At 32.0% G+C, this 14,327-nt stretch overlaps 1 protein-coding gene across 3 annotated transcripts in view; it reads right to left on the bottom strand.

Annotated features, from left to right (window-relative positions):
• The window catches only part of LOC129975179 (uncharacterized), a 196,213-nt gene that overhangs the window by 22,072 nt on the left and 159,814 nt on the right, over positions 1 to 14,327 (bottom strand). For all 3 annotated transcript variants that reach the window (XM_056088151.1, XM_056088153.1, XM_056088152.1), the window contains exons 2-3: positions 7,807 to 7,997; positions 6,928 to 7,097 (exon numbers count right to left, since the gene is read on the bottom strand). In XM_056088151.1, coding sequence (XP_055944126.1) covers positions 6,928 to 7,097; positions 7,807 to 7,997 — 361 coding nt within the window. The remainder of the gene's footprint in view (positions 1 to 6,927; positions 7,098 to 7,806; positions 7,998 to 14,327) is intronic.

Here is a 14,327-nt window from a genome sequence, read left to right as displayed (position 1 = left end):
GCAGATATGGACACTGTAGGTCTTGATCCATATGGACTGTCGTGCCACTGAGTTTAGTTTCTTTTTTTAGTATTTCAATATATTTAAAATATACTCACATTTCTTGCCACGAAAAGATTGTATGAGATATTATCACTAAATTTCTAATTCAGAGGGGGGGGGGAAGAGGCAATATTATTTTACTATATAAGGAAAAACGTTATTGTAGCAGTTGCATTACTCTATCTTTTCTTTTGTATAATAGATGGCGATACCTGATTAGGTACATATCCCATAGTGCATTGCGATTGTTATTAAAATGAGATGAGATGATGTTCTGTTAAGATGCGCGCATTCATGTCTTGTCTTTATGTTTGTTTTATGTGAAATGTGATCATTAAAGAAATGTTCCCTAAAACATACGTCCTCTTGCTTCCACTGCACGGATCTTGATCTTCGTTCTAATTTCATGAATTTTTATGGATGTTAGATAGTTGAAATGTATCCTAAACCAGAAACAATAACCATTTAATGAATGAATTATTTCCCCTTTAGAAGAGAGGAAACAAAATCGCCTAAAAGAATTTCTAAACTTTATACCCAAATTTATTGCATTCTCTTTAACTGCAATTTGCTGTACTGTAGAAAAATTTAAAAATAACGAAATAAAAAACTGAAAAAATTGAAATTATATGTATTTTTTTTTAGTAAGTGCAAATTACCTTTAACAAATGTTAGCATATACATAAAAATACAGGGAAGTTTCTTTTAATATTCGTAAAACTGTATTTACTATCATGCCGATATAGAACATAGTAACCGAATATTTTTCATCGGAACTCGCAAATAAAGAAGAAAAAAATGATAGAAACTGTAGGAAAAAAATGACTAAGACAACAAAAGGATTCTTTCCCAAGTAGCATCTCTAAGAACCCTTTGCGGTCGGAGCAAGCTACTTCTCGACAGAACAATTACCGGCAAGCACATCTGAAAGGACGCCATTGAAATGTCATTTCACAGAATGCAACAACAAAAAAAGGCATAAAGCTACAATAAACCTGCCATTTTTTTTCAGCTTGCTTTCTAATAAAACACATCAACTTTTGTAAGTCAGTAGAACTTGGCAAAATGTACATGTCTATATTTTTGTGAAGACATCTTACTTTACGGAAATCGAGGTAACAATAGGCGGCATACAACAGACAGAAAAAAGGTAACGACGCGTTTTCTTTTTAAAATTTAAATTCAAAATTCCATAAAATTGCTCTTCTTTCCGACTCGTCTTCGTTTTTATTTCTAACTTTAAAAAAAAAAAAAAATCTGTTTTATTCAAACTGGACATTTATGAAAGATTTTTAATCAAATAAACAATTTTTTACCAGCTGCAAAAAATTGATTTCAATCAATTGGAATAATTATGTTTAAACTAATAAGAAAAAGCCAAATGTGTTGAATTTTACAATTTAAGGTTGGTTCTTATTTTCCCTTGGTGTAACAGCATGATATAACAATTATTTATAAGGATTGATACAAAAGGTTGATTGATATATAAAAAATATCTGAAGATTCACAACAATGCAAAAATATTAGCATTAAAGAGAAGTTCAATCTTAATGTTTTATTGATACAGCCTCAGAGGTAGTTCTAGAAAATCGTTCTACAGATACAATATCTTTAGAAAACACGATGAAAAAGTTTAATAACATAAGACAATATGTAATGTTAATGCATTTTCCAAACCAATTATTGATCTGACTAATAGTAAATACTCACTACCAACAACCACTACCTCACTACCGTACTCGCAATCATCAATACCGTAATCAATACAATAAATGGGTCTTAGTTTAAAAAATATGCAATATGGCTTGCAGGTAAGATAAAAAAAATAACAAAACACTGCCTGCTTATCATTGTTTGAACAAGATATACACACTGACGGAATTCAACTATCATAAATGTCTATTTTCTATCAAACCCGCAAAGACTTTAGTACTGAGGTTTTAGCACAGTACCATTATCATCGCAGCTACTCAAATGTGCAGACAGTCGAGATAACCACGGAGAATTAATTTTAAGAAGGGAAGTCGTACATTAAGAAGCTATTTCCATGTAGTACTTGCTCACTGGGCACGAAGTAAAAAGAAAAGAAAACTCAAAAAAGGATGTAGAAAGAGGGGGAGGGGGGTCCACATTTGCATCAAAAAAACAAAAGAACTGCACGGGACAAGAAGTGTTCTGCATACTAATTGTATCAAATTCTGACGCAAGAAGTTGGTATTAACATTGACCTTGTCCAGGCTGTACGAAACACAGGCCGACACGTAATCATATTTCAAACGGACATTCTCATCAGATTAAGTGGGACTCGGAGACAGAACTGAGTGACCGATCGTCCGCATTTTCCATGCAGGACTAGATCACTGGTATTCTTTTTTTTTTCTCTCCCAAGTACAAGTACGCACACCTTAGTAACGAAATTCTGGACAATGTTGTTTTTGGCCGCCATCCAAAGGGAACAGTCTGCCCCGTCTTTTTTACCCATCACGTGCTTCGTTCCCCAACTGCTACAGAGTATAAGCATTTTGATTGATGACTAGCGTGGTTGTACGGCAATTTCAGTTATTAAATGTTACCGGTCCAATTTATGTTCGGTGAGGGTATGTGTGTGTTCTTTTCTTCTTTCTTCGGCACTTTTTAAGGTCAAGGGAATCTGTCCCTGGTGAATTTGGAACGTTTCGGATAAAAAAATATAGAGCAAGAGTAAAGAAAAAAAAATTGTAAAATTACTTTGTGATTTACAGAATATTTATAATATAAGAAACTATGGTGGAACTATAGTAAAAAAAAAAAAATGTTAAGTGCAAGTGTAAAACTATGGAATAAATATATGATATATTTTTAGCATTTAATTGGGTGGTTTTAAAATATTCAGAAGAAATTATTCTTTTTCTTTTCCAGTAAAATGATTGTTCTTGTTTTTGAAATAAAATTGCTTAATATAAAGCGATATATGGTAGTAACTTATAACTTAAGCGAGGTGTAAATCAATGCAACCACCTTATTGATACAGCGAATAAACAATAATACAAAAGTTAACTCTGTTTCAAAAAAGAAAACCTTTTTTAATACATCTAGGAAAAAAAAAGAAGAAAAAAAGATCACGATAAAAGTAGATGAAAAGAAAGATAACAATATGCCAACTCTTTAACAAATAATCAAATTCTGGAAGTCGAAATAATCAGAATATTAGAATTCAAATAATCGGAAATTCTATGACTACGTGAATAATGACTGACTGAGTTATAAACAATACAAATAACATAAAATGAATTTGATTGTAACTTATAAAAGTTTTTGTCTGATATAAATCAACACAATCTTTTTAAAAAAGTAAATAAATTATAATATAAAAATAAATATTGCTTCAAAAATTGGAAATTTTTTCAATGAATCGAAAAAAAAAAATTTGTGAAAATTATATATATATATAAAAAGAAAAGAATATGTGTTGAATCATTCATAATTCAAATGATCAGAAATTCTAGTGAGACTGCCATTTACGAAAGAATTAAATGTAAATTATTTTGCTAACAATATTCAAAACTTGAGAAGGTCGTTGAAGACAATCAACAAAGGCTTGCACTCACTGAACTCAAGACGGGCCCAACCCAATGTGGGTTAAAGAGAATGAAGATTGTAACTAAAAAAAAAATCGATTAACTCTTCCCAGCCTTCACCTTATGCGCCAATAATCCATCACACTTTATTCTTCAAGAAAAAAAAAAAAAAAAAAATTAGCAACCATCAACTATTCTCATAGACGTAGTAAAATTAACCACGCCCACCTTCAGTGCATCAGATACTAAGGAAAGGTCTGCGCATCCTTTTTGTTTCGAAACTATTGAAGTTATACCTTTGGACACGTTTACGACAAACATCATGACGATGTAATTAATATCTTTTCGGCATAATTAACACTTCTCCACCTTCAGTGCATCAGATACTAAGGAAAGGTCTGCGTATCCTTTTTGTTCCGAAACTATTGAAGTGATACCTTTGGACACGTTCACGACAAAGATCATGACGATGTAATTAATATCTTTTCGGCATAATTAACACTTCTCCACCTTCAGTGCATCAGATACTAAGGAAAGGTCTGCGCATCCTTTTTGTTTCGAAATAATTGAAGTTATACCTTTGGACACGTTCACGACAAACATCATGACGATGTAATTAATATCTTTTCGGCATAATTAACACTTCTCCACCTTCAGTGCATCAGATACTAAGGAAAGGTCTGCGCATCCTTTTTGTTTCGAAACTATTGAAGTTATACCTTTGGACACGTTCACGACAAACATCATGACGATGTAATTAATATCTTTTCGGCATAATTAACACTTCTCCACCTTCAGTGCATCAGATACTAAGGAAAGGTCTGCGCATCCTTTTTGTTTCGAAACTATTGAAGTTATACCTTTGGACAGGTTCACGACAAACATCATGACGATGTAATTAATATCTTTTCGGCATCATTAACACTTCTTGCTCGAAAGTAAGGTTCGACCCAAAGAATTGGACATAAAAATAAGACTTATCAAACATAAATTCAATGTCTTGAAAGACTATAAAAGATGACCGACTATTTTACCGATTGACCAAAGTACTTTAAACAAATGAGATACTCAAATTTCTTTATCATCATTTATGACCTACTCATCAGAATTTAGACTTTGTCTCAATATTGGCATGGAGAAAAATAATATGCACAACGCCAGCAAATATATTTAGTTTATATCTTTTCAATAAATGACTGGTAATTACCATCTATTACACGATGCATCAGAAAAGGGAAATCTTATGTTTTTCTCTACTATACTTCATAGGAAATTCCATCGAATAACAAACAAAAGAGCGATGCAGTAAACAATGTTAGCAAACTATTTAATGAGCCTCATACCACATTAAATCATAATTTATGATCTTACTCAGGGTAACACACACTATTTAAAACAAAACAAACCAAACAATAAAGACAGGAAGACTCGGAAATCTGAATCGAAAACAAAGAAAGATAAGAACTGATGAAATGTTAAAATCTTTATTTTTGTGATTTCTTTCGTTTTTATTTCTTTTACTATTTACAGAGACACACACTAACCGGAGAGCGAAATGAAATTTTACCTAACTACGTAATCTCCTCGAGGCATGGAAAACTAGTTTGGCAGCAAGCCGAGCACAGAAACAAGATTATGACTGGCAACAAACTACTGACACGGAGCGATTCTTTAAATTATTTGCTTTTACAACATCCAATGAGATTTTAATTTAGTCCAGGAGGGAAGAAATCAAACCTTCACATCAACAAAGCACTCGTCAGGAAGTTAAAAGAGGACTTACTAACTATTCCTCGTGTTTTTTTTAATAATTTAAATGTGCGTGTAGAAAAAAAAAAAGAAAAAAGAAGATTGACAGATTTAATTTAAAGAGGTTATCAACCGTGGAACTATTTAAGCCTTAACCTCACGCTGTATTTTTAAAAATTTATTTAAGTAAATCGTCTTTAAATTTTTATATGCAACCCAGGATGGACCTATGACCTGACTCAATTGAAAACATTGTTAAAATTTTATTTTTGGTATTAAATTATAACCCCGAAACTAATAAAGAGTTTTCAATAAAAATACTTGTTATACTACTTTTTACAAGTTGATCCAAGTCTTACATTCATTTGGGCCATAATTTATTTAATAAAACATAATGATATTTATTTGATATTTTGAACTGCTTTAAGTAGGAAGATTACAGCTTTGAACCAAACAATGAAGTTCGCTGGGTTGCAGTTTATTTTCTCATATTTTGTACTCTCTGTCAAGAGTGAGAAATCTATTACAGTGTTGAAATCACACAATTTTCCGCTGTGAACTTTTTTGTCCTTTATCATTTTTTTTTTTTTTTTTTTTACTCTGCCATCTGAAATTTTTGCCTCATGTTTCCGGTACAGTATCAATGACCATTGTCGAAGGACATACGTCTCCATCGACTAAGGAATGGACCATGGGTCAACGACCTAGCGGTCACCTGTCAAGGGATAAAAAAAACCACATTCGGCAACGATGGCACAACAAGGGTAACAACAGCACAATAACAACAAGGTCCCTCGCTATCACAGTGTCCCCGACAATGGCAGACACCCCCCATCCCTCTTCGGCGACAAAAGGGGGAGGAATTCCCTTCCTTTTCGACCAAAACTTTCTCCAGACATCCCCCGGAACAAGAAAAGGAATAAGAGATGGGGGAGAGCAATGGTAATAATAATAAAAGAATCAAAAACAGAATCCAGAAAATTACATCCCACAAAGGAATGCCTTCCTCTCACTTTCGGTCTAAGGTCACGAGGCTAGACTAACCCCTCACCCGCCCGACGAACAGTACTGGTAAAAGTTAAAAAATCACCTGTTATGAGGATTTCTAAAAATAACCGTAAGTGCGAGGTCCATTTTTTACCCGCAAAGCAAGGGCGTTTCGGATCCTCTTTTTTTTTTTCTCTCTCATTTTCTTATTTCTTTTTCTTTTCATGCTTATTTTTTCCTTCTTCTTCTTCCCTGTTTTGTTGCTTTTCTTTGCAACGGCATATTACGGGAGAAAGTTGGCATAATCTTTCTCTCTATTTTTTTCCGCGATGGACCGCTATTTATAAATACATACAAAATAAACATAACAGTACGTCTCGTCAAGCAAAGAACTCTGTAGGGGGCGAAAACAGAAAACGTGGAATTTCCGGCTATTTGGATCGGACAGAAACAAGGTGTCGGATTGGATGTTCCCCGACAGCGATGACAAATTGCCTTGTATACAGGAAGAAGACCGACAGCCGGTCAGAGATTTATTTCTTTATAGCATCGAACAAGCAGGATGATTCCTGTAAAAGTGTAATGAACTTACTATGAGAGTCTGTCTGAGGGTGAGGTCTGTGAAGAAGACGTCTTGTTGGAGGACATAGCAGATCTTTCTTCTCAATTGCTTGTTGAGTTCCTCTCCATTCATAGTCACAATTCCGCTGTCCATAGGGGTTCGTCCTCCAATAGCATTAAGCAATGTAGTCTTTCCAGAACCTGGAAAGAAGCAAACGTTTTAAAGAAATGCAATATTGAAGCTTTAGAGATTTGAAGAATATTAGGAAAAAACTTCAGTAGAAATAAAAATCGATTAGACAGCACAACTGCAAGTTGCACCCTAGCCGAGAGCAACATAATCAGGATACGTTGATATACCTCCGGGGCGCGATAATTTTCACATTCCCTCTACCTTTTAAAACATCTCCCTAGCCAGAAACATATCTTCAAACTCATCTAGCGCAAATGAAAGGCACTTAATATTGCTATATTTTAAATGTGGTAAACAATTTAGTGTATTAACATAGCCTTGTGATTGCAGCACAAAGCAACCTTCACCATGACATGATTCGAATGGCAACAAATTTAATAAAAGTAGTTTCAAAATTCACTTTTATTTGACAATTTTTTTATCTATTTAATTATTTTCCACTTTTTAATGTATTTGTAATTTATTATTATTAATAGAATGGACTCTCCAAAGCTTTCTTTATGAAATTCACTTATAGATGGCGCCATGCGTATAAATTCAAAATTAAATTTATTAATCGATTCTTTTTTACATTAAAGTAGTGTGATGTTATGGAGAACAAGCATGTGCACAAAAACTACAATATACTAGTACAGCGGAAATGAATGACAGATGAGTTTCGAAATTCTGTCTTTATAAATACGAAACAAATCAAGTTAAATAAAAGTGTTTAATTACCACTTGGCCCCATGATAGCCAGTAATTCTCCAGGTCGAACCATTCCACTGACATCCCTGAGAATGGATTTACCTTCGTAGGAGACACACACATCTTTAAAGAGCAGTTCCACTGGCTTTTGTCTGCCAGTGGGGCTGTTGCTGCCTTCTCCAGAACCATTTAGTTGTCCTAATGATTCTTCTGGTTTCAACCTATCAAAGAAAGAAAAATGCATACATAAGTCTTGGAAAAATAATATTATTCAAAAAATGTTATTGAAATGACACAAATATGGTTATTTAAAGACGTAAGTATTTTATTGAATAAAGTAAAAAAAATTGTTAGGAAATTAAAAGAATTAAGGAAACATATAAGAGCAAAATTGCGCATACTGCTTTTGAATATTAATGCGTATGAGTGCAAACCAGTTTATGCTTATTTTCCTATATGTTTCACTTTCTTTTGGATTAAAAGTGATCTTTCGATTACTTTGGCTCCAGTGTACCATAAAATCCTTAAATGGAAGACAAAGAGCGAAGTAATATATTTTAGAGCGTGGGTTTCAAGAAGTGAATGTAAAAAGGCGAGCGAATAAGTTGACAGCAGATCAGCTAAATTGCCGATGTGAAGCAATGAGCAAGAAAATGAATATGAGCATGCTGATTCAATAAATCAGTCATGACATCACAAAGACAAAGAGCCGGGAAGAGTGACGTCAAACCAAAGCAAGTATTCTACGGGCTATTAGCTCAGCGCATTATGTGATGAAAGCAAATGACTTTTTTTTTTTATTATTTAATTCAATAGTTTTCAAAACTGTGTCATAAAAAGGGGAACTACTTACACTTCTGTTCATTAACTACTAACAGATACAATAATTACAGTCGTTAAAAAACTATTAAAACAACAAATATAATAATTTATTTCTAATATATGTGATTACTTCATTATGGTAGGAAACTAATAATTAGAATGGCAACACTTGCCAATTATATGTTTAGCACGTACATTTTTCTCTTAAAATGCATACATAGAAAAATGTAGTTCTATAATTTAAAATTATTTAATTATTATAATGCATTTAGTAATTGTTTTATGGTATATAATCTCTCTGGCACATTCAAAGAATTTTGATTGCTAGAAATGAATGGAGAATATACGATTACATACAGGACATAATTTTATTTCCCCTTAAAAGTATAAATTTTGAAACTTATTCCTGAAAAAGTATTCTTAGCTTTACAAATAAAATTTCATAAGTGTTCCAGTTTCTAACAAGATTCAGAATGTCGAGGTCATTCCAACAGCACAGAAACAATAATCTTAAAAATGAGATTTTTATAACGTAACAATCGTATCGCCATGTAGCCTATTTCATCTACAACACTCCTACAAGGACATACCAGGGGGAAAAAATCGACTTCATGGTATGGTGGTCGAAAATTTTTTTTGAGAGGGAAGAGCGCGAAAAAAAAATATTTCAAGTGTGAGTCACGTATTCAAAGAATGAAAAAAAAAAAAAAAAAAGCGGGACACGATTCTGTCGTGTCGCATAAAGGTGGCGGCAGAAAGGGGAAATGCAGCGCTACTTGTTTGGGAGAAATAAAAAACTAGGTTAAGTTACCGAGCAGCGAAAGTAAAACTGAGAACAACCATTAAGATACCCGAAGGGGGAAAAAAATTTATCAGTGAAAGAATAATATCAAAAGGGGAAAAAATAAAATATTCATATCCATTTTGGAGGCTATTTAATTAATGCTAAAAGAAAAAGGATAAATGGCAAACATTCCGCTAGAATGAATTAAAAATGACTTTCATTAGAAGAGCAGGTAGATATGAAATATCATTTTTATATATGCAAATTATGATGTAATATTTTACAATTAATAATAACACAAATAGGAATTTTAACATAAATTATTGCACCAGAGGCATAATATCTTTATTCCCTGATCATATCCAATTGTAAAATATGATAAAAAGTTGTAATTGTTTGCGGCGCTCGTAAAGGTTTTTTTCGCAATACAGCGATGTCTTTGTTGTTTATAATTCGTTAGGGTTGCTATCGAAATTTTACAATTGTACAATCAGGATTTAGCCGCTTTTTACCACCACTAAGGTATATTATTATAATAGTAAACTCCAATAAGTGTAGTTTGTAAAGAAAAATTGAATTAATTTCAACATGCTGAATAAAAAAATCATTTGTATTGCAATAATTAATAGTAGAAAACAGTGAGGTATAATTTTCTTCGTAATATTTTTTTTTGAAAAGCAGTTAAATAAAGAGTTCTTAAATTTGCTCTATTTGCAATTCCATTGCATCTACGAAATTCTTGTTACGCTCAAGAATTTATTTTTTATGTCAACAAATGCATATAAAAATAAAAAAATACGATAAAATGAGTAAACTATTGACCAAAGATACACATATAAATAGTTAGTTTGAAATTTCAAGGATATTATTCAGATAATCATAAAATGAGTCATCCATTTTGCCAGGTAAATCTGAAGGGTCTGACAGACGCACAGGTAAAATACGAATCCACAGGGGGTAAGGACCCATAGTTTAAAAGCGCTGAGGTAAACCTCAAAATGTATATTTGGTTGATGATGCCATTACATATTAACGCCCATATAACCAATTTGTGGTGATGCTCTGTGTACTATGTTCTAAAAACCACAGCAATGAAGCGATGAGAGAAGAGAAAGTGTTCTATAATTAGCGTAAGATTAAGTAACACGTAACCACAACGGTTCCATGGATTTTGGGTTATTTCAAGGACAGCATTCAAAACCGTTATAATTACTTCAAATGATATGTCAAATCAAGAAAGCCTTCACATAAGAAGGTCTCAAAAGATTTAAAAGAAAATATTTAACACACTTTAAACAATCATTTCAAGGATTTTTTTAAAAAAATTTTGAAAAAGGCCATCACATATCGCAAGCTTAATGCAGCTTGAAAATATAATCATATGTTCCAATATCTTTTCTCCAATTAAGGAAGGGAAAAAAAAGTTAAGAATTTTGTCGGTTTCAGAAATTCCGAAGAGTGGAAAATGTTGCGATTGAGTGGTAATTTTTTTTCTTGGTGGCGACGAGGAAAATGAACCGCTGCGCGATATTGACATAACGGATTGAACACAAGGTTGTATTTATCATAAAGAAGAGAAAAGAAATCGAGGACTGTCAGAGAGAAAGGAGGTTAACTGTTCATGTAATCACGAAACAGATACTTTGCACCAAGGTCGAATTGATCTGCGGTAAAAGCATTACATTTATGAACATACAGCAAATAGTGCAATTTGGTGAACGACGCAAATGATGACAGCAGAAATAAAAAAAGTTATTAAGAAATCGAATAAATATATTACAAAACAGATAAATGTAAACAACATCATTAGACTTGTTTACAACATTCCACTAAGAATTTATTGAAAACTTATTGAAAAATCATATAAAAAATCTTTGCATTCATATTTCAAAAAGGGGGTAAAAATTAAAATTGTTACAACATAATTGAAAGAATTCTGGTCAAATAACTTTTAAAATTAACAAACACCGCATGAAGTATAATATTAATTTACTATTGTAACCCAATAAATAATATGGAGAAAAAAAATATTTTTTTAAGCAATCTAAAAACTCTTTACGTAATTTCATCTTATTGGGGATTAGATAGAATTGGTTAAATAACCTGGTGATAATATTTTATATCAGGAATAGTATTTTACATCATGAACTTTTTTAATAAGTAACAAAAGGGAAATTTTATCTAAAAAAATATTGGCAAACTCTAAAAGAAAAACTATATTTTGGAACAATAAAGAATTTTTTTCTCATTACAATTCATTGCACTTTATTACAATCCAAAGAAAATTTAAGACCGAAAAATCAAAATAATATGAATAGCTACAAATATTAATAATATTAAAGACCATCATTATAATGGCTGACAAATCAATACAAACGCAATAATAATAGTTATTATCATCGCAACAATACTAGTTTGTAAAATTCTTTTACTACAATATATCAGTTGCTGCTACTTCAGAGGAAACTTTTGCTCATCAGCTGGTTAAACGAATTTCGAAACTGAAGCAGAAACATCTATCCATGGAATAAGTCATTGAAATAATAACAGATTATGATTATAGTAATTCTTTTTCATCGATATCTGAGCCGTTACTTCAGTGAGTACTTGTTCACCAACTGGTTCTAATGAATTTCACAATAGGAACAGAAACATTTAACCATAGGATAAAATTTTAAAAGTATATGTTTCAATTCGGTTCCTTTCACGAAATCTTGCTATAATCAAGCTGTGTTCACACTCGAACTGTATTTAAAAAACACTTGAAAGTGCGAAGACCGAATAGGAAAATGGTTAAATGGTGCATGCTGCTGTTACTTCAGTAGGAACTTGTTCATCAACTGATTTTTTCGCAAAAGGAATAGAAACATCTAGCCATAGAATAAGCTTTTTAAAAGAAAATGTGTTTTAACCTCAGTTCCTTTCACAAAATCTTTCTAGAATCAGGTCCCATTCATAATTGAAAGATTTTTTAGGGAAAAAAAAAAAAACACTGAAATTGCAATGACCGAATATGAAAATGGTTAAATAGAGTATGCTGCTGTTATTTCAATAAAAACTTGTTCACCAACTAACTCTTTCGCAAAAAGAATAGAAACATTATATCATAGAATAAATGTCTAAAAATGTAATTTCAGATTGGTTTCTTTCAAAAAACTCTTTCTAGCATCAGGTTCCATCCCTGATCGAGCTTCATTAAAAAACACACTCTGAAATTGCAAAGATCGAATATGATTATGGTTAAATGGAATATGTTGCTGTTACTTCAGTAGGAACCTGTTCACCAACTAATTTCTTCGCAAAAGGAATAGAAACATTTAATCATAGAATAAATGTTTAAAAATATGTTTTTAAATTGGTTTCTTTCAAAAAACTCTTTCTAGAATCAGGTTCCATTCGTAATCGAACTTCATTAAAAAATGCACCTGAACTGCGGAGAGCCGAGAGTGGAAAAAATGTCTCATTGATCAGTCCGCCTCGAAACAATGGACACAGAGATGTAATGCAACGGCATCGCATAGTTCGTATACTCAGGCAGCTGTAAACACGGGTAGTTCGGTTTTTTGCCCGCGTTTTATGTTTGAGCACGAAACCCTAACTCAATAAAAGGACGGAGACATCTGTGTAATAATAACTTACCATTCACTGTTTCAAGGTCACATTTCAATCATCTGCTTTTGACTGTATGTGAACGACCTAATATACTTAGACTTTTTTTTTAATAATTTTTTTTTTCTATCTTGTCTTTTTATTCTTAAAAAACAAGTATGAGAAAAACAAGTCAGGTGGTATCCCACGTGACAAAGAAATCAGAAGTGAATTCAGTGGGAATATCTAATTTAGAGACAAGTTCTTTTTTCTTTCTTGGTTCTTTCTATATTAACTAGTTTTTAACTTGCTTTAACATTGTAATTTAAAGTATTGTTCGCTTGCTGCAACATATTTATTATTATACTTACATTGCAGGTGCATTTTTCAGTACGTTATCAGCAGCAAAATGCAGATAATTTTATAAGAAAAGAAAAATTGAACGTGGCACTTTGCATTTTTTTGAAGTGGAAATAATCTATGAATATGACTTTTGGCGCAATCATCATTTTGATCAATTTTCATAAAACGGGAAAGAAAAAAAAAAAACCCTCACGTTTTTCAAATAGCATTGTATTTTTGGAAAAGTAAAAGCTATTAAAATGACAAGGTATATATTTCAAAGATATAAAATTAAATTGACAAGGTATATATTTCAAAGATATAAAATTAAATTGACAAGGTATATATTTCAAAGATATAAAATTAAATTGACAAGGTATATATTTCAAAGATATAAAATTAAATTGACAAGGTATATATTTCAAAGATATAAAATTAAATTAAACAAGAAATAAAAGTGCCTGAAGAATCCATGTTAAATTTTGGTGAGTCTACGAATCAGTTTTTAACAGGAATCTATAAATAATCTGGCTAAACGAAAATATCAAATAAATTCCTATTCAAGTTCCGAAGCAGTTTTGATTTTATATTATTTCATATTAAATGTTAAAAGCCAACTCTGCTTGTCACAAAAATTCCAATAAATATCAATGAATTTTGACAAAATGTATATTTTTTCATTCATGTAAATGCCCAAATAATCAACTGCGCAGAAGTTACTTGAAGCATTGATTACTTTACAGTAATTTCTGTTTCTTTCATTTGTCTTGACAAACATGCACCTATCTTCAATAAGCAACAATCAACTGAATAAATTAAGACGTTCGTTCACATCTTATGAGAGAAAGGTCTTTTGTCTCATACTTGTGGCGACAACAGGAACTCTGTGTTCGCTAAAAGAGTCATAAAATTTCTAATCCTCTTATTATACTACTTCTACTTTTATGGATGGATGGCGTTTTATAACAAGCGAAAGTAGCATAGAAATCCATTTGCTTATTTTCAGTGGAGGCAT

This window comes from Argiope bruennichi, chromosome 7, assembly GCF_947563725.1.
Source record: "Argiope bruennichi chromosome 7, qqArgBrue1.1, whole genome shotgun sequence".
Classification (NCBI taxonomy): domain Eukaryota; kingdom Metazoa; phylum Arthropoda; class Arachnida; order Araneae; family Araneidae; genus Argiope; species Argiope bruennichi.
Note: the sequence above shows the minus strand (reverse complement) of the source record. Positions and strands in the feature narration are given on the sequence as shown.